The 24027-nt window shown below is 42.7% G+C and overlaps 2 protein-coding genes across 2 annotated transcripts in view; one reads left to right on the forward strand and one right to left on the reverse strand.

Moving 5' to 3' along the window:
* The window catches only part of ppp1r16a (protein phosphatase 1, regulatory subunit 16A), a 33386-nt gene extending 26723 nt beyond the window's left edge, over positions 1 to 6663 (reverse strand). The window contains exon 1 of the mRNA XM_088919774.1: positions 6347 to 6663. The gene's annotated coding sequence lies outside the window, so the exon portion shown is untranslated. The remainder of the gene's footprint in view (positions 1 to 6346) is intronic.
* Positions 6664 to 13273: 6610 nt separating this feature from the next.
* Positions 13274 to 23000, forward strand: LOC148832785 (zinc finger MYND domain-containing protein 15-like). Its single transcript, XM_088919718.1, has 13 exons — positions 13274 to 13535; positions 15382 to 15586; positions 16002 to 16160; positions 16740 to 16900; positions 17536 to 17694; positions 18456 to 18545; positions 18816 to 18932; positions 19444 to 19532; positions 19890 to 19991; positions 20560 to 20689; positions 21169 to 21227; positions 22267 to 22427; positions 22674 to 23000. The coding sequence occupies exons 1-13, from the start codon at positions 13274 to 13276 to the stop codon at positions 22906 to 22908; spliced, it is 1929 nt and encodes a 642-aa protein (XP_088775844.1). The 3' UTR covers positions 22909 to 23000.
* The last annotated feature ends 1027 nt before the right edge of the window (positions 23001 to 24027 follow it).

Consider the following 24027-nt stretch of genomic DNA (forward strand, 5'->3'; position numbering starts at 1 on the left):
ATAGTGTAGTGGGTATGTCTCTGGTCTCATAACTGGTAGCATGAGGATTATAGTTCCCCTACTGTTGTACCCTTGAGGGATACTCTTTACCCCAGTTGCTCCACTCCGCCCAGCTGTATAAGCAGGAACCAGCTTTCGGAGTGTAATCCCTATGACAGACCGGTATCCCATCTGGAGGGATGTCATGTGCTCTCTTGTCTGCTAGAACACTGTACACATTTCTGTACACCAGGGTGTGACTGCTGACGGGGCGTTTAACTGCAATACAGGCTCCTCTGTTAAAAGAGCACGTGCTTCATCCTCTCACAAACAAGCCCTTAACACAAAGGGCAGAAAGATGTGGCACTCTGTTTGTGTGCCTGCCTAGCTGTGCAGAGAGAGGGCATGAAGACCAGGAAGAAAGAGAGAGTGTAGGGGGTAAAGTCTACAACGTCAGTAAATCAATTAGAAAACAAGCATGCAGTGGAAAAATCGAAACGAGCAGAATTCCTACCTCGGGGTTGTGGGATTGAGACAAGGCTATAGCGAGGGCCCAACACTGTTCAATATCTACATCAGTGAGCTAGCAGAGGTGTTGATGCAGTCACAGCTCTTGGCCTCACATGACACCGAGATCAAGTTACTGCTCTACACTGATAGCCCGGCACTGCTGGAGCAGTACTGGGCACTGACAGTCAATCTGGACAAAATTCGACAGTCAGTTTTCCAGAAGAAAGACAGATCTCAGGAAACAAGACACCACTTCACGCTGTATTATAACGTCTATTGTCTAAATTTATTGTCCATGTCTGTTTGTCATTTGTAGCTATTTTATTTCTCTACTGTTACTGGGTAGAGCTGAATAAGTAAGCATTCCAATACACTTCTTGTACTGTATATGGCAAGTAAAAGATCTTGAATCTTGAGCTGAACAGCGTCACACTGGAACACAAATCCAGCTGCACAGACCTTGGTCTGAGAATCAGTTCATCAGGGAATTTTGGCCTGGCAGTGAGAACACTGAAGACAAAAGCACTGCTAAATAATATTAAAGCACCGATAACCAGGCAAAATAATAATAAAGCACCAATTAGGACACACCAACACAACATAAACTGGAATGCTACCAGATCCTAGTGAAAAAAAACACACAGTGGCCGAGTATCTGACAAAGGTAAAAAACAGCCAGGAAAAACAGACTCTGATGAAGAACAGGCTCAATGACGATGACCTGGCTGTAGAAACTGGGTGACACAGGCAGACCGGGATACCCAGAGAAGACAGGCTCTGCTCCCACTACCAGCAAGGAGAAGCAGAGACAAAGATGCACTTTCTGCTGCACTTCAAAAAAATACTCAGACAAATATTCTTCCCTAAAATAAGGGATCTAAATCCAAGAATTTCCACACCTGTTAGAATCAGAACAGCTTCCAATACTATTGGAGGAAGGGGAAAGGAAATTCAATAGAGCTGCAGCCCAGTATGTGATCTTCTGTCACAGCCTGAGGAACAGAGGGTGATCCTCTCAAATACTGCTTTGGTAAATGTCGATTAATAATATGTCTTTACTAGAAATGTCAGGAAATATTTTTGCTTTAGAAACACTGTAATTCACCGGCCATGCAAATAAAGCTCTTTGAGCTTGAAGCTGAGGCGGGGAGAGAGAGAGGGAGGGCTGGATATGGAAGACGAGAGGAGGGAGGGCCGACGTGAGAGAGGGAGAAGGAAAGAAGCAGCGCTGTGATGAGTTGTGCAATTACCATGACAATGTGTCTGGTTTATTCACGCCAAAACGGCACCTTAACTGCGGCAGCTCAGACTGGAGAGGCAGGTGGAGTTACAGCTCAAGAGGAGGAAGCAGGCCCAAACTGAGGGGGAAAACAGGAAGGCTGGGAACTACAAACAGGACAGCCCGGCCTTCAGGTGCCAGGAACACTGACTATTCAGCTCCAAAAGGAGGAAGGAAAAATTGTCGTCTTCCTTTCTTTCTTTATAAACTGGAACTGCCCAGCATGGAAATAATATCTGCTACTCCTATTTTTTTCCTAGCCCTAACCCATTATCATTAATGTTATTGGAGCACATGTTCTGACACATCCGGCCTTCCTCCACATAAAGCCAATTAAATAAAGCGAAAGCAAATTTGAACATAATACAGGGAGTTTTTTTTTAAGATTCTCTATTACCCTTTAACACAGAGCATCTGAAAGGGCTTTGAACACTGCAAATTCAAAATGATTTATTGACGCAATCAAAGAACTGCAAATGTCAGCAACAACCAATTAACAAAACGTTACAAATATTTATTTCAGACGCTCATTTCTTTCTTCATGTGCCTTTACCTTGACAAAGGTGTGGCACAAACATTTACTGCCACTTCTTCGAAATACCGCTTCCAATAACATCTAAACTGTACAGAGTCGCATCACTTAACACTTATGATGCTAATCATACCAACACACTATAAAAGCTGCACAACAGATTTCCTATCAGTTTATCAGCCTGTTTCCATTGGTGTGCTGCCCTGAGAGTGACCTCTTGAGAAAGAGCTGCGCTCCCTATATTGGGGGAAATAAAACAGCACAGGATACAATGATAGCCATTCTCCTGATTGCGCCACTCCCCAAAACACACCTTCAGCCCTGGCTGCTGGCTGACCCCCTCCTGTTTTCAGTGCTGGGGTCACTGAAAGGTCGTTCTCGGTCTCTGTTTTGTGTCACCACCTCAGCCACCCCATCCAGGAGTGTTTCCTTGCCTTTCGCTGCAAAACCCTTATGCATTATATCACGCCGACACACACTGAACAGCTTCTTATAAGTTCTCAACCAGCCACAAAGGGAAAGAGGTCTGCAAGTGCTCATACCTGTTTTATGCTTAAACTTTGGATTTGATGTGCATCTCTAACAATCATTTGATAATGTAGTTGGAGTTACTTGTCAGCTATAATTTACAGTGCACAAACTGCAAATCAATCATGTTTTAAATGTCAGAATGAATCTGAAAAAATGAGAACAGTGCTTTTCTGTAATCCAACAAAGCTCACAACACATTGTGTGGGTCTGCTTGGACCCTTCTGTGAGTTTACATCTGCTGAAGAATTCCACAAATCATTCATATTTGGTGGAAGAAATCCCATGTGACTTCCTCACTGACCTTTGCCTAGTACAAGTCATATTTCTGCTGGAGTAATGATACAGATGCCCTTTGATAACATAGTGTCTCCTGGTTTTTTTGCCTTTTAAAACAGTCAAGTTCTCCCTCTCAGACTGTGGGAGCAGAGCCCAGATAACCACAGTATATCTTTACAGTTCAGATTGGAATCACTGGCAGGGACAAATGGCCCCTGATTGACCGAGCAAAGAATAAAACAAGAAAAATGAAACTAATCACAAAATAAAAATACAGAGAATGAGAGAGCAGGAGAAAGATACAGAGGCATGTTTAGAATATCTCTTTGCATAGCTTTGCCTGTTTCCTTTCAAAAGACTTACTGATTTTCTTAATATTTGACTCTGTGCTTCACGGAACAAAGGTACTGTACATGCTTCTACAATGCTGTTTAACAGCAAAGTTTAAGAAATGAGCTATACTGAAATGTATCACCTGAGACGGGGATATAGGCATCTAGATATGCTTATCTATTTAGCTGAGTGTCAGTTCACTTTTGAAATCAGCTCAATGCTTATTGGTTCGCTTGCTAATTATAGTTTTACTGTAAGTCCTTTGGTATCAGGCCTTGTGATATGGTAATCAGCAAGAGCAGGTGCTCCTTTAAAACTGCATTCACAGAAACATGAAAGAGAGATCTGAGAGGAGATCCATTAGGCCCAGATCCTACACACCTCAACAAACGTCTTGCAGCAGTGTATTGAAAACCAGGCAATACAGCTGTGCCAACAAAACTCATTGAAAGACTTTTCCATTACAAATGACGGCTTAAAAACTGTACAAGGTACCTGGAATTGATATGAGCTTTAAAACAAATTGTGACAGACTGTATCTGCATCATGAGTGCACTGGGTAAAAGATTTCCCTTTCACCCGAAACACTGTGAAGTAGGTTAAGCCTGTGGTTAATATTTGTATAAACCATTTTTCCCCTCTGGCTTTCTAACAGTTTTGCACACAATTAAGTCACAATGCCAGGAAAGCTCTCAGGCTGAGGCAGGTGGACTTTAAGCCAGGTCATGTGAGCGGAGGCATTCAGAGCCTCAGTGACAGCACAAAACCCGCGCAGCCGGCAAGCTGCAGAGAGACCCAGAGAGCAGCGCCGTTAAAACAACGCTCAAAACGTTTTGCTGAACTGCAAAATGTGCTCCACCTGCACACCGATTCCAAATTAACACTCTACACGTTTCTAGAATCCATGACAAGTATAAAATAATTTCCAAATATGTGTGCCTGTTGAACTTCAGCAATGGCTTCAATCTGTGCTCATCACAGGGCAATCCGGTTTAAGGTTTCGGTAACAACTTGACTTTCCCAAAACCAAATTTGCTACCATCTTCACTGAACTGGATTTAAACTGTCAGAGGGACACACAACAAGCGCTGGGACATGTCGACTCCTTTTTGATCTTCCATTTGTGAAAGTGTAAAAATGCACCTGTTGAACCCTTCCCACTCTCTGGTGGTGTTCCTGCAGGTGTTGGTCCATCTAGGAGGCAGGCAGACACCCTGGCCTTTGTTACATTATAAGGCTTTGCTTGCTCAGTGATCCCAGGATCCCTTGCGGACACATCATTTGGAGACAATTAAATGTACAACACGCATGCTAGCGATGCTTTTTCCCCTCTCGCTCTTCACTGTCTTACTCAGCTATCTGCGTGCGCAGGGGGAACGTGACATGTCGATTTCCAACTCTGCTACTTTCTTCTTCTCAGACTTTCAGCCAGCCGTTGCCATTTTCTAATCGTGTGTCCATCTCTGTGGGTCTGAGCCCCTATTTTGACACTCTTTCTGAAGTAGTTTTTGGGTATTTGAGACAGTCTAAATCGGCACAAATAGAATTCGAACCAAAAACAAAACTTTCACAGTTACTTTAGGAAATGAGAAGCAAGTTCCGTTGCTGACTAAACGGCAGAAGGAAAGTCCCACTGTATTTCACTGCGGCCATACAGCAGAAGTAAAAAATGGCCCTGAAACACGCATGAACACACACACACAAAGAAAACGGAACAAAGCAGCGTTAGGTCATAAATGTAAAGTAGCATAAAATTGCAGCTTAATTACTTTACAAGAATGCATGAAATTGCTGAATTGGACAGAGTGCTCAAAGATGATGCTGTCCCTGGCAGGAGGCCCAGCACAGCAGTGTGAAGAGAGTAAGGAGAGGGAGCTGCTGGTGTATCTCGAGCAATGCGTCAGTCAGGGAGAGTGTCCCTCAGTCAGCAGTCTCTCCGTGCCAGCCATTCATTCAGTCAGCGTACTGCATTTGCCAGTATCCAATCAGTTCTGTCAGTCAGCGTGCTGAGGAACAGTCTTATACAGTTGATAAAGTGTCTGTGCTATCAGTTTAGAGATAGGGAATACGGTACAGTACTGTATCTGAGACCGCTGTTATTGTAACCTTTACTTTTCCTGACACTTATCATTTGGACTTTCAGTCTTTAAAACCATAGTCACGTCAGGGTAATTACTGTATATGATGTTCACTCACTGCTCCCCCAGCATATTGAAATCCTACCTTAATAGACTACTACGGCTGAGCCTCTGGGTTGTAAAAAGTTTTTAAAAATGATAGTACTTACAAAAACAGCACGCTGCTCTCTCTTGTAGGACAGAAGACAATGTCAGGTCAGTGTGATGACAGAGACTTAATTACAGCACCATTTTAATTGTTCAGTCTGGACAGAAACCGCGGTTCTGTTAGAGCATGAAACAGGCTTTCCCTCTCTCTCCCTACAGGTTAAATGAAGCGAACTCGCACACACCACGTCTCTCAGCATCTCTCCAACAACAGTAAAAGTGAAAGAGACTAAAAGCAACTCTGACACACGCTAGACACGTCAGGCCAGTATCAAGATCCCAGAGCCGCCTGTTGCGTTCCGTGTGAAACTCCATCAGAAAACGAAAAGGCAACTCTTCACACCCCTGCAGAAAACGAGTGCAAAGCAACGCCTACCTGATTCCGACACAACCTAGCCTTTCGGAAAAAGAGACGGAACAGCTATGGAGTCTGTCCCGTGAACTCAGCTGCCACGGCGAGATGAGCGGTGCTGCCTGCCACTGACATCGTGTTGCTGCTGAACTTCCCGCAACTACGCCGCCGCTTCGCCTGGCTTTGCTCCGAATTCGAAGTAGCTCCGACAAACCATTGAAAACAGTACAGGGCATTAAAGAAACAAAATCAAACGATGATCGACCTACCTGTTGAAGGAGCCGCTGTCACAGCTTCCTCACTTTTCCCATTCGTGCTTCCCGTCCTCGCTCCCTCTCTCTCTATTCCAGTTCCTCTCTCTCTCTTTCTATCCCTCAGGGGAAATGCTTCTCCATAACAACCGTTCTCGTTTCCGGACCTTTTCCTGACGACATCAAGCGGCGACCGGGAACAGCTCAGCGGTGTGGGACGTTTTTTCGAAGGCGCATAATGGATAAATGGAAAATAAGTATACACAGTAATAATACATATAACAAATATTAATGGAGTTTAGAGTATTTTGTACAGCAATCATCGGATAATGAGGTTACAATTCGAACTAACGTAAAATACAGAAGAACAGTTTAGATGCGATGTAGGAATTGTAATTTTGAGAAAAATGAATATTTTATCGTTACAAAGTACTGTGAGGATCGCAGTAAATCGGTTATGAAGGAGAAGCTCTTGGCGTCGGCTTGTTTTTTTCTGTGCTTCCCATACTGAAATTCGGTCCAGTAGGCTGTGGTGGGGGGGTATTTGTGAAATAAGAGTAACATCAATAATAATGGCGAGTGCCTACTAAACCACGGGTAGTCAACCTTCACAACTGGATTTCTTGGCATTACAGCATTTTGAGCCTGGGGGGAATTGATCCTTAATTAATTTACCAGAAAATTAAAGAAAAAATGGAGTAGAATCCTGGAGTGGCTGATAATCTAGGGTGCCAAGGTTAACTACCCCTGGCCTAAAGTGTCATATGGCTGGATCACAATTTCCACACCAGTTCCCCAGAATAGTGAGCAGAGAGACGGGGTTGTAGCAGGTTCTTTCTCTGGAAGTGACGTTAAACTGAAGCCCTGACTACTTGGTAAAAATCCTATTGCAGTATTCATATGTTTAGGGATGCTAACTTAACAATATCCTGGCTGAATTCCACTTAGTGCCTGCACACTTTGACCTCCTTCAAATTCCTAATGCAAGAAATTGTATAGGGCTAATAAAGTGATGTTATGTTACCTTATCTGCAGCTTCTGTCATATAATGGCTGCCATGTGTCATCTTATTGGGTGCTACACAAAATCAGTCTACTATTGACAGAAAACAAAAGTCTGTATGAAACTGTTCAGTCTTAATATTCTGTTTCCGGCCCTCTCCAGTATGTAATGTTCAATAGGGATCCACATTTTGTTGGTTTATTACCAGTTTAAACTACAATTACGGGAAACTTGTATTATAGCATTAACATGATAATACAAGTTAAGGGAATCAGGGTGCTTACTGCAGTAGCTGAGCACACTACAGACCATAGGGGGCGCTCACTGTACAGGAATCAGCCTGCCTATGGTCCATAAGCAGCTCTTCGTGTTTTGATGAGCTGAGTGAAGGAGGCTGAAGACACAATTTCTGACTAAATATATTGTCCGTTTTATAAGAAAGATTACTGCAAGGATGACTACAGGATACCTGATCTGGCATTTTTCTAGAAAAATATGAAATGATCCTGCCCACAAATTGTTTGCGACCTGGGTGAAACTTCATTGCCATAGTCTAGACAAACTAAGTTCTTTAGTTTCCTTTGAACGTATTAACAAGCACATTAAAACTGAATTTCCCCCAGAAAGAGGGTATCAGCTCTAAACACTAACCCCTGCAGCCTCACTCCCTCGGCTCCATACAGTCTCCCATGCTGCTTTGATCAAACGTTTGTTACACACAAAATACACATCATGTTTTGACGTTACAGAAAAAATACTTTGTTCTAAGATAAATATAGACATCTTCTCTTCCTTGCAAGAAAATACAGAAACTGCAGACAAATAAAGTTAGCTCAGAATCCCTGTTAAGTGATACTGCAATAAAATACAGATTAGCAAGCATTCCCCATTATTATTTTCTTTAAACATACACAGCAGTTGGCTCACCATGGCTATTTTAAGCTCGTTGTGAATCTTTACACCACTGAGACTCTTATTTTTATTTTGTGGAAATTTTCTATCAAACAGACCACTATGAAAGTGTATATGTTCTTGTTTGAGTAGCGTACAGAACCTTTTATGATTTTTATGCTTCATAAATTAGTGCCACCCGAAGAAGGCTCCACAGCCCAAATGCTGTGTTTCTTTTCTTCTCTTTTCAGCAAGGATTAAACCTTTACTTGTTCCATTGCAGCCTACAAATGCTGACACGGCTACCTACTTGAACTACTTAAAGATAGATAGATACTTTATTGATCCCGTGAGGTAAATTGCAGTGCAACAGCAGCTTAACACAGACAACACAGCAACAGTGTAATGAATGATACAATAATAATAATACAATACAATCAGTACAGTGAGAAGTGCACTAAGAAGAGTTACTCACAGTCCAGAACACACAAAGAACAAACCAGAACAGAACAGTACACAAAAAAGTCTTATTGCACATTATGAATATAAATATAAATGTATTGCACAGGTCCCTGGCATATATTGCATAAAAACGGTTGTAAACAGGAAAAGAAAAAGAACAGATGTATCAGTTTACTGTTCAGTCCAGAAACAGGTCACTGAAAAATAATGTCCATCTGACCACTACATAATACAAGAGTTTCATATAAGAGGAGGCCATTTGGTCAATCTAGTCCATTTGCTAGTAGCTACTGTATTTCATCTTACCCACCTCCTCAAGATCCTACCTCATTTAACATAACCAGGAGAATTGCCTTCAACACTATGGCTGGCTAACTTATTCCAGATTCCCACATTTGTATTGTAAGTCGCCTTGAAACCTACTAGGCAAATAACAGTAAAATAAATCATTAAAAAAGCACATTAACACAACAGCTGGAAGTGAAAGACACTGCTCTTTTGTCTGGGGAAGACAAGACTTGAAAACCCTCCTTGATGACTTTTTTGTGTGTTGCGTTTCCAGCTGAGTGCGTCTTTTACACAGCTGAGGATAATCTCGGTGTGTGAGGGAGATAGTGCTGGCATGAGTGGAATCATTGATCTCTCCTGCAGACTGCAACAGAGAGCTCTCTCCCCCTGGCATCCCTGGCTATTGTCAGGTCAGTGCAGTGGCTCCTGGAGTCGTAGGGAATCTGATTAGAAAAGGAAGAACAAAGTCCTACTGCTCAAAATTAGGAAGGGACTTTTTAAGTGCCTGCTGAACCTTGTAAATTAGCACCACAGCAGATTTATGTGTTGTTTAATGACTTTATTGTGTCATTCTGTGAGAAAATAAACTGTTCGCTTCTTACTGGTACCTAATTTAAAAAGACGTGAGCTGTGCTTACCTCCTCTATACAGCTCTCATGTGTAATGTACTGTATAGCCCGCAGACACAGCAGAGCTCCTATGTTTAATTTAGGTTCTGTTTATAAGACCCTTCTGGGGTGGCAGCTTAGATCATCTGTGGCTCTTGGTGTCAACCTGCCCTGTGCTAGTTTTGTGTAGATGACTATATGCAATTCACATCAGAAACAGCTCACTCACAGCCACTGGCCGTTGTATAAGACCCAGGATGGGTGTGGGTCCCATTACCTTTAATTTGTATTCTCTGATGGGCCAGTGTAGTGACTGTTATTCCTCTCCCTTGGTGACCAAACTGGGAATCAAAGATTAACAAAGCTTCAGGCCATTCTGATCCTTTCCAGACTGATCTTCAGAGAAAGTACATTTCACCTCAGAGATTGTATAGACCAGTGCCAGGAAAGCTCCCATCAGATTAAGTTTCTATGTATATTTGTATTTACAATGAAAAAAAAACATCAAGTTGCAAAATGCTGTATATTCATGATGCAAACAAAATAATTTATATTGTTAATTGATTCAGTGATGTGAGAGGTTTATCCTCAGGACACAGACAACAATAACATCTCCTGTTTCCTTCAGATGTAATACCTCAAAAATGCTCCGTGCAGCTTTGAGGGACACCAAGAGAGTTCAATTCAATTCAAGGTGCTTTATTAGCATGACCGATGGGTACAGTCAGTGTTGCCAAAGCAAATAAAAATAATAAAATTAACATGGAACAAAACAAAAAATAGAAGTAAAATAAAATCTACAGACATGTTACAGACATTTACAACAAAGACATATTATAAAATATTGACATATACTGTAGGCGGCTGGAGCATTATTGGGAGACAGACTCACTGTTCCTCAGGCTGTGACAGGAGATCACATACTGGGCTGCCAGATCAACTGAGTTCCCTCCTCCCTCTCCCAGTAGGATTGGGACCCGTTGTGACTCTGGCAGGTGTGGGAACTCTGGGATTAGATTTCTGAATTTCAGGAAGAATGTTGCTCTAATCCCAGAGTATCTGTCACAGTGCAGTAGGAAGTGCACCTCTGTCTCTATTTCTCCCCGCTGGCAGTGGGAGCACAGCCTGAGAGTTACTGCCTGAGATCAGTTCTGCTGTTGAACACTGGAAGGTATTCCTCACAGACCTAAGGGTGCCTAGCATCCTTGCTCCATAATTAGAGTTTTCAAGACCATTGTTAGAGGCCGACAACCTTTATGGGTGAAATCGGTGTTTCATAACCTTTTCCAATACACCACCTCCCTCCCCAAACGTACAGTACATGTCACCGGCCCAAACACATTAATATTATGAATTTAACTTATTTAAATGTTTAATCCGAGGTGTCCTCGAAAGGCATAATCTCCTTATTAAATAATAAGAATTAATGCGAAGGAGCTCTAGGTCAACCGCAATCAGACGTTCACGGTTTACGACTATCGAACGAGAAAAACTGAAATGCCACTCACCACTGTAACTCTGAATTGGACAAGCGGTGATTAATAGTGAGGAGATGATTTGAAACGCGGTTCCAAACTTTAGATGATCGTGACCTCGGTCTCGTGTGTATAAAATGAACGTGCAACATGAAAAAAACTGATATCTAAAAAAGTCTTGTTCTTAAATTCTAAAATTAAACGCGGACCTATACAACACTAGAGGAGAGGGACTGAATCCCCTCCTATCGTTTGCTGCTTCTTATATGCACCCACGTTCTCAGATTCCGAAACATAACTTCTGCGAAAGGCGCTCGAAGAGATGTCTGATCACAAAGTAGGGGAATGTTAGGCAAGAGTACAAAACGTGTTTATTTTGAGTGGCAATTCGATTCTCCTCGTTAAAATATCTTTCCTTTTTCAAAATCTTTTTTACTAGCATCAATCGCAGCAGTAAAATTTGAACTGCTTCTAAATTATTGTAGAGCGTGACATCGGTACAGGCAGCTATAGCAAACAGGTGAAGGTGCGATTACTATATTTCGTTTACTGTTCAGCAGTACTTCCAACCCTAGTACGTTGTTTTTTTTTTCCGTAGCCGAGTTCCTAAACACGGTTGTCTGCTTTGAACATTTGTAAATTGCTTTCAGTTTTTATAAGGTAAAATGGGATTTCAGAACTGCCCTCATTCAGGTCTTGCCTGAATATAACCAAAAGGACCTCCGCAGCAAAAACAATTCTTTGTGAGAGTTGTCTGATACCGGTGTCTGTTCATAATTAATTGATCAAGTGACAACAGCTGGTAAGTCAGAAATTATAGTAAGAAAGTTTAGGACAAGCTGAGTAAAGTTCTCTGAGCTAAAGCTGTTGAAAACAGTACCCTTGAATTACAGTAGGGCGTTTTGACAGAACTCGCCAAAGAAACAAGTTAAATAAAAGTGTAAACAAACAGACCAACCGAGTCACCGATTTGCACTGGACTTGGAATAAAAAGCAGCAGTGTCCCTGAAGGCCAAGGCAAGAGAACCACTGCTGTAGAACTACAGTATATACTTATACTGGAGACCATTCATTTGCGGAGAACTCAGAAATCGAAGCAATTAGAAAAAAACAAAACTGTACAAGAGTCTATTACATCTTGAAGATAGCAATCGGATGTTTCTTATAATATCTTGGTTAATAAGCACATTTTATATAGCTATTTGAAAATCTTACTGTACAATAACGCTCGAATGATACAACGGAAGGAAAAAAACTTGAAAGCTATAGTGAAATTATAGGTCTTTAGGTTTTAAAAAATGTCCATAGACGCAGAAGCAAATTCTAAATTCGAAGACCTTTACTGGCGTGTCTGATGAATTACAGTGTTGCTAAACAACACATAACATCATAATATAACACATAACAAGAATATAACATATTTGTCTCTTAGCGACCCGGGCAGTCATTTCCTCGGACGTGATGCTCGATCGTCTATTGAAGAGATATAAAACTCCGGTCACGTCCAGCTGGTTATATGAATTTTACATCTCCATCTTCTTAAAAATAGGAAAACATTCAACTTGTTAAATTACGCAAACAGCGAGTTAAATTAGGTGGTTAAGTGTAATTAGAACTAGAAAACAACTTTCTGGCCCTCGAGGTTGGGAGTTTTCAAAAAAATGTCTGAGTAAATCTAAGAATTAATTGTTGCACAATATAAATGTATATACATCCTTAAAATAACCCGGAGATAGACCATTCCATGCTTTTAGAACTCATTTATTCCAATTTCGAATTTCGATTGAAGGATACGGTGCACTGTCCGATGACATCATCGCTTTCGGAAAACAATATTTTTGTTCGAATTTAACAACCTGTTTATTTACACTCGAATTGGTGATAAACTATACGGTGGTTTCGCCAACAGGCGTGTTAAGGTGAAGCAGACAAGAGGGGAATCAAGGAAGATAATACCGAGAAGGTTCCATTACATTAACTCATACAACTGGAATTATTATTATTATTATTATTATTATTATTACGTAATCACTTTGGAAATCAGATGGATAGACTAAAGACTAACACTGAGTAAAGTACATGTCTGTTGGTGACAATTTGACAACGGGAATGTTAATTTTAGATTGAAATATGCTATGAAATTAAATACATTATCTTTCTCCGGTCCTCCTTCTCCCATTTCCTTTCCACCACCCTGTCTTTCCCGCTGTCTCTCAGTAATGGAGACCGTGACAGGTTACCGCGATCCCCTGATGGATTTCTGTGACGCGATGTCTCGCTGGTTTAGCTGTTACCGGGCCGCGGAGTGTGGCCGGAGAAAAGAAGAGAGGAGGGGTGGGGACGGTAACGTGAAGCGATGCCCCCGCCTCCCGGTGGATCAGGCCAGTCCTCATTGGTTCCTTCATGTGCTAGACTGCAGCCCCATCTCCGCCAAGGTCAAACCACGGCTCAGCTTGGCCAGTCTAGACCAATCAGATCTAGGTAAGCAGAGATGGATCACATTAGAAATGAGAAATGTACCTAAGATCCACACTGTTAGAAATGGATCCCCACTATTTCTGTCTCCGTCTCTGAGGTTATTGAGAGGTACCACAGGGAGCAGTTTTAGGACTGCTGCTCTTCATAATTTACATCCATGTTCTGAGCGTAAGTTACTCTTAATTGTGACTTCTCCTTAATTGTACTACAACCAATCCCTTAGTGTTTTAGTTGATAATTAAATCAGGGTCAATATAGCAATTAAGGGGATTTACTGTAATGGGCAGATTGGAAGAATGTCTAGACTAAAGTCAGTACAATGGTCAGTTCAGTAAATAATGCAAAAATAATAAGGTAATGTGTCTGATGTAATGTAGCAAAACATGTAATAGAGAAAACGTGGCCACAATTCAGACATGGGCAGATCCCTGGAAATTCAAATTTAATGTGGAGAAATGCACGGGTATTACATGCAGGTTGCAAAATGTACTGTATGTGTTAGGTGTCAAATAGGTGGTATTGAACTAGATGAAAAAAAATGTAGGAGAGCTGTGTTATCTGGTAATGCAGTGGTTAGCATTTAGTTAGGGTTCAGTTCTGGACCTCAGTGCTGTCTGTGTGGAGTTTGTATGTTCTCGCCATGTGTTTCCTCTGGGGGCTCTGGCTTCCTCCCACAGTCCAAAGACATAAAGGCAGGTTATGTGTGTGTCTGTTTTCTTGTGTGTGTCTGCCCTGTGATGGACTGGAGTCCTCTTCAGTGTACCCCACCTTCTGCCCATTGCTTGCCAGGATAGGCTCTGGTTTCCCCAAGACCCTGAATTGTAAGAAGCGGTTAGAAAATGGATGGATGGAATTATGCTATCTCATTGTCCCTTTTCCTCCACACAGTGCAGTGAAGCTGTATAAAGCCAAGAAAATGCTTGGTTGTGTGGATTTCAATAGAATTCAATATGAGGGAAGCAATGAAGTGGAATATTGTGTTCAATGTTGGGCACCACTTTGCAAGAACAATTCTATGGCTGTCTCGTTCCTGGCCTGAAGAGAACATCATAATCAGACGGATTAAGGGAGTTTTTTAGCTTAGAACATATCGGGTATTCAAAATCCTGAAGGGAATCTGATTCAGATCAGGGGTCCTTTTCAAGATCAGCAGCAATCAAGGAATGGAGGGACACGAATGCAACACTCAGGACAGGAAACACAAAGTCATTCTACTGGAACTCCATAACTCATCCAAACTGACAGGACTCTTTCAGCAGCAAGAGGCTATGCTACAGTCACTACTCAGTGGGCGACAGCAGGGTCCTTTTTGTAGAATGCACTTTCTCTCTCTGTCTCACACTCATTGGCTGCTCCCATCTTCCACTCCCTCCCAATCAATTCAATTCAAGATGCTTTATTAGCACGACTGATTAGTACAATCAGTGTTGCCAAAGCAAATGAAAATCAACATGAAACAAAACAAAACAAAAAATAAAAATAAAATAAAATCTACAGACATATTACAGACATTTACAACAAAGACATATCATAAAATATTTATATATACTGTAAACATATGGAGCATTATAGGGAAACAGACTCACTGTTCCTCAGGCTGTGACTGGAGATCACATATTGGTCTGCCAGTTCAACTGAGTTCCTGTTGTGATTCTGGCAGGTGTGGGAACTCTGGGATTAGATTTCTGAATTTAGGGAAGAATTTTTCTCTAATCCCAGAATATCTGTCACAGTGCAGTAGTGACGTTAGCGTAGTGACAGTAGCACAGTGCCCATTCACTCTCTGTGCTATTGTGTACTGGTGTTCACTGTGCAAATATTGAACTGTTCCCACTCTTCCTTCTGTCAGCAGAGTGTACGGGACAGCGCCTCTTCCTGGTGACAGATGGTGCTGGAGTCCCCCTGGGATTTGACCTCCTGGAGGGAGGAACCAACGGAAACGTGCCTGTGCTGAGGATTGTGGGATTGCTAAGGCAATGTATGGAGGCACCCCTAGGTAGACGTGGAGCCAGGAGACCTCTGACACTCACCGTGGGTGACAGACAGATACACAGGTCAGTCAGACAGACATCGGTTTAAATAGGAAGGAGAAACACAGAGACTGTCACATATGCTGACATTTTAGTATAAATGTCTGTCAGTATGTTTGCTAATATTTATTGCTTTGTCAACACTGTAATTAATTTCTCATGCTAATAAAGCTCTTTGAATTTGGTAGAAATGATAAACATACAGACTTATTAACAAATAGAGAAGGGGTGACAAAGAGGCTGATTGACAGGAAGGTTAGCAACAAATAGGTTAGGATACAGGAAAGTAGAATGAAGAAGCTTTTTTGTATCTTAGGTTTATTTATTTAGGTATAAGTATTTAAAAAAACATTAATTTCCCTTTTTCTTACTTTCATAAGCCCTTTCACCCCCTCATTTTCCCATCGCCCTTCTCACGTGCCCCATCTCTCTCTCCCAGGATCCTCTCTGGCAATGCCCTCTCGGCCCTGCGAGTGGAGCTGTCCGAGCAGTGTTTCACAGGCTGGGCACCGAAGGAAGGGTTCGCCATGCGCTGGCCCCCCATACGCCACTGCCACGTGTGTAAGAAACATGCCTTTGAGGCCCCACTGAGACCCTGGTAAGGCAAGGAGGGAAAGGGAGAGAGGAGGAGGAGTGTAGGAGAGGAAGAAGACAGAAGAGGGAGGGTGAGTGGGAGAAGGTTGGGAAAAATGAGGAAAACGAGAAGACAGAGGGAGAGGGAGGGATGAATGAGAAAAGAGAAGAAAAGAAAGTAAGGGAAGAGAGAGGATGAAGGATGGTTGTGTTTATTGTGCACACATTACACTAATTAAGTGAAACATCCCTAAATTTCTAACCAGGGATTTCACGTCTTTACTGAAATATTTAGGGTTTTGAACCCCCTATTCTCCTATTCCTACTTCAGCATGTATATTGTTACTGTGTGCTGTGCTGTACTTCTTCACCCCTGAATTGTTTTCCTTTGCCCCCCTACGCTTTGCGTCTTTCTCTCCTCTCTGTCTTTCTCTGTGTTTACATCTCTCCCCTCACTGTTGTTTTATCCTCCTCCACGTCTCTCACTCCCTCCTTGCTCTGGAATGCCACACTTCATCTGACACTTTCATACTGCCCCTCTGCGCTCTTTCCTACTTCCCGGTCTCTCCACTTCTCCTTTCCTCCTCCTTTCCCTCTTTCCCAGCCCCAAATGTCAGGCACTGCTGTACTGCTCAGAGCAGTGTGTCCAAGCGGACTGGTCCAAGAGCCCAGCTGATGTCAGTCACCAGCACTGCTGCCCCCTGCTGGGCACGTTCATGTCGCACTGTAGTCAGCTGGCTGATATGCCCTTCACTTACACTGCAGGTGAGAAACGCAATTAATTCATTTGTTTGTTCTTCTGTTTTTCTTCACCTCACAGCCATGCTTGTCCCTTTCATCTGTTAGTCAGGAATGAATCATTCATTTTCTCTTCTGTAACTAGAGTTCACAGGTTCAGTCTTTTTTGCTCTCTCCATTTCTTTCCTTGTCTCCCCAACTCTGTTTCTCTCTTCTTCTTCATTTTCATCTCCTTCTTACACTATAAACCCTGCAAGAGCACAAAGGAGAGAAGAGGTGCAGGCAAACTCCTCTGACTGCTCTCCCCAAGACACTCCTCTTTTGACACATCACGGGCAGCACAGCCCCATTCCAGAGGTTTTGTTGCTGACTGGAGGAGAAGCACGTCCCTTAGTGACAGTACTGCAAACTCCAGGCAGCAGGGGTTGCTTTGTCACCAGGAGTTGAGAGAATCCTGGCAACTAATCTCACCCTACTGTGAGAAGTGATCTGTCAAATTGTTCAACACTGATGGGGAATCCCAGTCACATCGGCTAGTGAAATGACCCAGGCTTGAACCCCCACTTGTGCAGGTGACTTTTCTGGTTGAGCCATTCGGGAGGCCCCCGCTTTTTTTCTTCCTGCCCATTTTTTTTCACTTCCTTTCCCACTTGCTTGTTCAGAAACAACATCACCAGACTTTGATGTGGAGCACTTCCTGTCATCCAGAGGCTTGAATAGTGGGTACTGGCTGCAGCAGAGCATGCTGGTCTATTCCGCCTTCCAGGAAGTGGAGCCAGTAAGGAAGCAGCCCAGAGAGAGCTCCCCAGCAGAGCTTGCAGGTTTGCATGGGCAAGGGTGAGGCATAACAGGGCCTTTAATCTGCACCCCAACACATTATAATCTATTGCCCCACATCTAACTTATCTAAACACTATACCCTGAAATTCTATTGTCTAACCCACAGGCACTACCACAGCCTATTTCCCTATGGTTTACACCCAGTTACACTAAACCTACTGCTCTTTTGGCTACATCATAGCTACTTGCTATACAACCTACACCCTGATGGTCTGTAGCCCAAATGTTATCCCACAGGTTACTAGACTGTACCATTATACTCCATAGCCTTACTTTCCATGCCCTATAACCTACCTACTGCCTATATGCCAACACAAGCCATGTTGATCTGTAGATTATATTTTAAGCCATTTTGCCATTCTTCCCAGGAACCTGTATTCAGATATCATGTATCTAATATATGCTCTATACTGTTCATAACACAGTTTCCTAGACCACACTCCAATAAGGTTCATGCCATACTTCACTATACTGTATACTGTACTGTATACTGTATCGTTGTGGTGGTTTTCCTTCTGCTTCAGGTAGTGTCTGCTTCAGGAGCTCAGCAACTTTGTCACTATCATTCTGGTCTATTGAAAATCTTTATCTTACTATCTTCTACTTAGTTGTAGGGACCGCTCAATAACTAAGGGCCAAGCAGTAACAAAAGCTAAAGTTAGATTGAACTCCTGCAGTGGAGCAGTCCCTGGTCTTTTGTCTTTAATTGTGATCCTAACCCTGTCTTTTTGGGTGTGTCTAGCTCACAGGCAGCCCTTTGGTCCCTTACAGGAGTCAGAGATGATGCTCAGCTGCTCTCCCCCTACTGCACCCAGCTTAAACACCCCTCCGGGTAAGACAGTGTCGTAACACTGCGCACAATCCTGTATTTCTTGCTGTCCTCACAGCAGGGCTCTTCTCCCTTGGTGTTCACTGGAATACTCTCACTCTTTCTCTCAGTGCCCTGACTATAACATTGCCCCCTTGTTCTCTCTTAGCCTACTCCATTCTCGACATTCGGACTGTAGTATTATCCCTCAGTCTCCTAGTATTCTCATTGTGGTTTTATTGCTCACTATCTTACCCTGATTATCTTGACAGAAATATTATTCCTCTCTCTCAGTGTCCTGGCTGCAGTATTACAAGTGGCGTGGGTTCGAGCTCTCCTCTCCAGTGGCAGTCTTGCTCAGCTGTCCTCTCACTATTTATTACATCATCACCTCACTGGTGCCTCGTGACTGTGAGTACTTTCCCATCTGACCTCACATCCATCTATCTGTCTGTCTTTGTATGGCTGTCTGACTCTGTTATCATCTGTCCTTCTCTTTGTTTTCACCTTGCAATTTTGTCTCTGCATCAGATGTCTAGTGCAGGAGATTGTCAACTTTGTTACTTTCATTCTGCTCCATTGAAAATCTACTCTTTACTTATCAAAGGGATCTACAGCTGGAGAATCCATTAAATAACTAAGTGACATGTAAGAGATGGACTAGCGTTCCATTTATGATGTTTCCTGACCTGCGCCCGGCTCCCCTGCAACCCCCATTCGTTGAAGTAGTTAGAAGATGAATGGATGGTTCAAATAAGCAAAGACTGGATTGCAGTGGAACAGAATGGATTTTGAAAGGAAACCTGGTCTAGTGTGTCTTTAACTGTGGCGCTATCCCTGACGTGCTCTGAGTCTCTCTTTGTATTTGCCTGAATTTACTTTTCTGATCTCCCCTCTATCTGTGTGTCTCTCCTTGGCACAGTCCCAGAGCTGAATATCCTGAAGAAGCAGTCACTGAAGATCCACATCATTGAGAGTGAGAGGGAGTTCAATATGCTGCTTACCTTCTGGGTGAGGCAGTCTGTCTGCACTCACACACCACTCAGTCTGTCTTCTCTCTGCTCATCTGTCTCATCATTTGTCTATGGCTGTTCCTGATCTCCAGCCTTGCACTCTTATACTTCCAGTAATGCACACACAGGGTGCAATACCTAGGGGGTTCTTTTAATCACCTACATATGCCCTTGTTCTGCTTTGAAGGGCACTAGCATTGTGAGATATAACTTCGAAGACACATCTTGAAGTGAGCTTCCTTCATGCTTACCCTGTTTCACATGGGGGAAATTGAGTAGGAGGGATGAGTATGGTCCTCCTGCTTCTTCCTGCCTGTTCTGGTGTCTAACTTTGTGTGTCTTTCTGCTTTCCCAGGAGCTGTCTGACCTTCTCCCTCACGTGACCTTTGAACTCCTGTTTGTGGGGGAAAAGCTCCCCAAAGACTATGATGAGCAGCAGCTTCTACTGCAGAGGAAGGTATGGCCAAAACAGGTTTACCCATGTCTACGATTGATCCCTGATTTCCCTGACATCTACTCTGTATTCTCTACCAGGCCACAGGGGTATAACAGAATAAGCTAAAAGAGAGACGACTCAACCTCAGTCCAGTCCTCTCAAGCCACTCTACTGATGTACTTTAAACAGGTTGTGAGAGAAAACTGCCTTATATAACAGAGTTTAGTATTTTGGTATAGGGGGTGGGTAGCTGGGCAAAGAATAATGCATTATAAAATAGGCTGCAGTTTGTCTGGTAGTGGACTAGATTAGAGGAATAGGGTGTCTAATTATACAACTGGAGTCTAGAGAACTAGACAGGATGAAGAGTGTAGAGGAATAAAGTGTTGTGAAAAGTGGCGTGTAGGGTATTCGGGAAGAAGGTATGGGATTTGGTCTACAAAACACGGAGATACAGGCTGGAGGGTTTCAGGGTTCAAGAAGGTGTGGGTTTAAAGCACACACAGGGGTTAGACTTGGAGGGTGAACAGGATGTGGGTGTTTTGTTCAGCCACAACTTCACTGGTCAGTGTTTTCTGATTGCACGCAGGATGGTCATGTGACAATGGAGAGCCCTAGCATGGCATTGGAGGAGAAGACAGAAAAGAAAAGCATTAGGGTTAGAATTTGCTCCCGGGCGTATCACTTGTTTCAAGGTCCCAAACCCAACCTGGTGATTGGTAAGTATGGAAATAGGGGCTGGACCTCCAATTTTTTTTTCTTGTGTATTTGTTGACTTGTAATGAGCTGTTTCATTACATGACCCTGTTTTTGTCTCTGTCTGTCTGTATCTGTGTACTGCATTGTAAGATACCTGCATTATCCATACCTTTCAGTCCATTGGAGTCTCAGGTCTCAATGTCAGTCTCATAGTCTCTCAGTCTTTTTCATATCTCTCCATGTCAGAGTTTCACTTTCTCAATTTCTGCATTTGTCTCACAGTAGTTCTTGTGGGTTCACCCTGACACCCAAAGAAGGCTTCACAGCTGAAATGTTGTGTTTTCTTTCTTCTCTTTTCAGCATGAAATAAACCTATTACTTGTTCCTTTGTCTCACAGTGCCAGTAATTCAGTCTCTCACAGCCTCTGTGATTTGGTTTCCTTTCTCCAATATTTTCTCTGTTTTTTCAGTTAGAATCTGTCCACATTTTTCTCTGCAGGTTTCAGGTCAGGGTTTGGCCTTGGTGACTCTTGGCTCAGCACTCTGCCAAGGCTGCAGGTAACAATACTGTGCTGCATTCAATACTGTCTTTACCCATAATACTGTTTACATTTGGGCCTGTTTTAAAAAAGCAGATGTTTCTTAAACATTTGTTATAACCTACTGTATACCTTATTTCAAGGCATGTGTAGTGAATATTTATTTTAATAATTTAATCCCTTCAATCTAAGTAAAGTCACTTGAGAGATTACTTGGTTTTTATAGTGTTTTCAAATCCAGAGGAATAAAATAATTAGGAATTGCAAAGAGACTGTCCTTGCACAGCTGTGGGACTTCATTTCAGGTAGTTATTCATTTAAAATTTTCACTGATAAACACTTTGAGCTCTAAGTTGTATTATTGATATTAAGTTGTAGAATGAATGAAGGAGTAGGAAAAAATTAAAAACCATTCTTTTGGTTTACACTATAGTATACCTATATTCTACTGTAAAAAGGTGCCATCCTTCGGATGAGATGTAAAACTGATGTCCTGATGTAGTCATTAAAAATACCAGGGCTTTTCTTGAAAAGAGTAGGGGTGTTACCCCAGTGTCCTGGCCATTTTTTTTCCCTGGCCTTTACCAATCATGGCCTCCTAATAATCCCCATCTATGAATTGGCTTCATCACTCTGTTCTCCTCCCCACTAATAACTGATGTGTGGTGAGTGTACTGGTGCACTATGGCTGCCATTGCATCATCTTGGTGGGTGCTGCACATTGGTGGCGGTGGAGGGGAGACCCCATTACCTGTAAAGTGCTTTGAGTGGGGTGTCCAAAAAAGTACTATATAAGTGTAACAATATAATAATAACAATAATAATAATGGTTCTCTGCTTGAGATGCTGTAGTCATGAACCAAGGTGATAGCAGTTGCAAAATGGAGAGGATAGAAGCAAATACCCACTGTTGTGATTCTATTTTTACCAATTATTTTAGTACTGAGGGATTGTGTACTTAAAGGAATAAATCAGAGGAATAAGTGCATAAACCTTTCCTGTGATCACGACCCCTCTTGCAGTTGCAGTATTGTAGTATTGTTGCACTTCTCTCCCAGGCTTTGAAGGTGCCAGCCTATTTCTGTGAGCCCAGTGAGGTGAGCTGTGTGTCCAGCCAGCAAGTCATGAGCGCTGCAACAGGAGGGTCACTGTCCCCTCCGACACTCAATCCCTTCCACTGCCCCTTGCGCATTACCAGCAGAGACAGCTACCTGCCCTGGTGAGCGAGAGACAGGAGGGAGGGAAAATAGTACATGGATATAGGTGAAAAGCAGTTTTCTCTCATTCATATTTGTATCTCTTCCCATCATCTTTCTCTCTCCCCTCTTCCTCTTGTCTGCTTTCATCTTTACCTTTCTCTCCCTCTGTCTCCCTCTATCTCGCTCTCTCCTTCACTGCTCTCGCCGTTTTCTCTCCACCACTGCCAACCCCCCTTCCTCTCCTCGCCTCCATCTCCGGCTTTCAGCTACTCCAACGCATTCGTCTTCCACCTCATCTACAAGGCCTCGCCCGCCGCCAAGAGAGACCATTCAGCGGCAGCTCCGGAGCGCCCCCTGCTGCCACACGTCAACGCTGCCTGCCTGCCCTCAGCCAGCCCCAGTGGGGCCCTGCAGGAGGACATGTCCAAGGACGGCAGGGTGAAGCTCAGCCGCAAGGAGAGGAAACAGGCGGCCCGCAACACGTCTCGCCGCCGAAAGTAACCAATTACACCGACTGCCATCAGCTCGTGCGCTAACTACTGAATATAAATAAGAACAGAGGGGAAAATGTGTTCCTCTGTGGCTATTTGCCAGCTATGAATAAATAATATCTATAAACCTGCAGTCGGTATTCAGTTTCTATTTTTGAAAATGTAATGAGATGTACTTCTTCCAAACAACGTGACATTTTCCTATGGCTTCCGAGGTCATGGTTGACACTAAAAACTCAGGAATGGCTGCAAACTATATATTTAGGTTTATTTATATATTGTACAAATAATATTTATTTCTATTTTAAAATATAGGTTTTTGTAGTTAATAACGAATTGATCCAAGGCTCTCATCCAGATGTTTCTTCAAACATGCCAAGTTATCAGCTTTGACAATATGGTTGGGTAACTTGATCCACACCCCCACAACCCTTTGCGTAAAAAAGTGCCTCCTGTCTTTGTGTTTTAAATGCACTTCTACATAGTTTCCACTTCTGTGCTCCAGTTTGTGAACATAACGGATGCAAACAAGAGGAGGCTATTTGGCCCACCTGGTCTATTTGGTGATCAGTAGTTAATCTGTCTTGAAAGAAACATGCCTGGGTAAGTTGTTCCATACTGGCACAGTTACCCAGTGTTATGGCAAAGGCCACATTTTAGTCTTCCATAACCTTACCTGTTGAAGATGTAAGAGAATCTTCTAGAATATCATGGCTGAATTCTGTTGCCCATTTTAGGGACGGTCACTACATCAGCAATTGCCCAGCCTGCGGGTATCACCCCTGCTTGAGTGACTGCTGAAAGAGTTTGGCAATGGTCTTTAGAAAACATACCCAAAGAAGGAAGACCCAGAAGGGAGTATCATTTCTGGACTATAACAAATAAATGTAAACAGTAATTCATTTTGCTTTAGTTTTACAAAGGATTTCTGCCATATTTCTTGCAAACTAACTGCCATATTCCCCTCAATATGTTGTATGTTGTTCATTATTTATTATAGAAAATTATTAAATGACGTCATGGTTTGACAGCACTATAAATGATGACGATTCGTTCTGATGCACTTTGAATTGAACTGCAGGAGAAGGAGGGAGCTACAGGGCTGAAGGAACTAATGGCAGGAGATGAA

The sequence above is a fragment of the Atractosteus spatula genome, chromosome 6 (genome assembly GCF_055471065.1).
Source record: "Atractosteus spatula isolate fAtrSpa1 chromosome 6, fAtrSpa1.hap1, whole genome shotgun sequence".
Lineage (NCBI taxonomy): Eukaryota > Metazoa > Chordata > Actinopteri > Semionotiformes > Lepisosteidae > Atractosteus > Atractosteus spatula.

Bases quoted from the DNA above. Each gene is read 5' to 3' on its own strand.
- LOC148832785 (XM_088919718.1), top strand. From the start codon at position 13,274: ATGGAGACCGTGACAGGTTACCGCGATCCCCTGATGGATTTCTGTGAC. The intron at 16,901-17,535 runs GTGAGAAACGCA...TTGCTTGTTCAG, and splicing joins GCCCTTCACTTACACTGCAG to AAACAACATCACCAGACTTT. The intron at 19,992-20,559 runs GTATGGCCAAAA...GATTGCACGCAG, and splicing joins AGCTTCTACTGCAGAGGAAG to GATGGTCATGTGACAATGGA.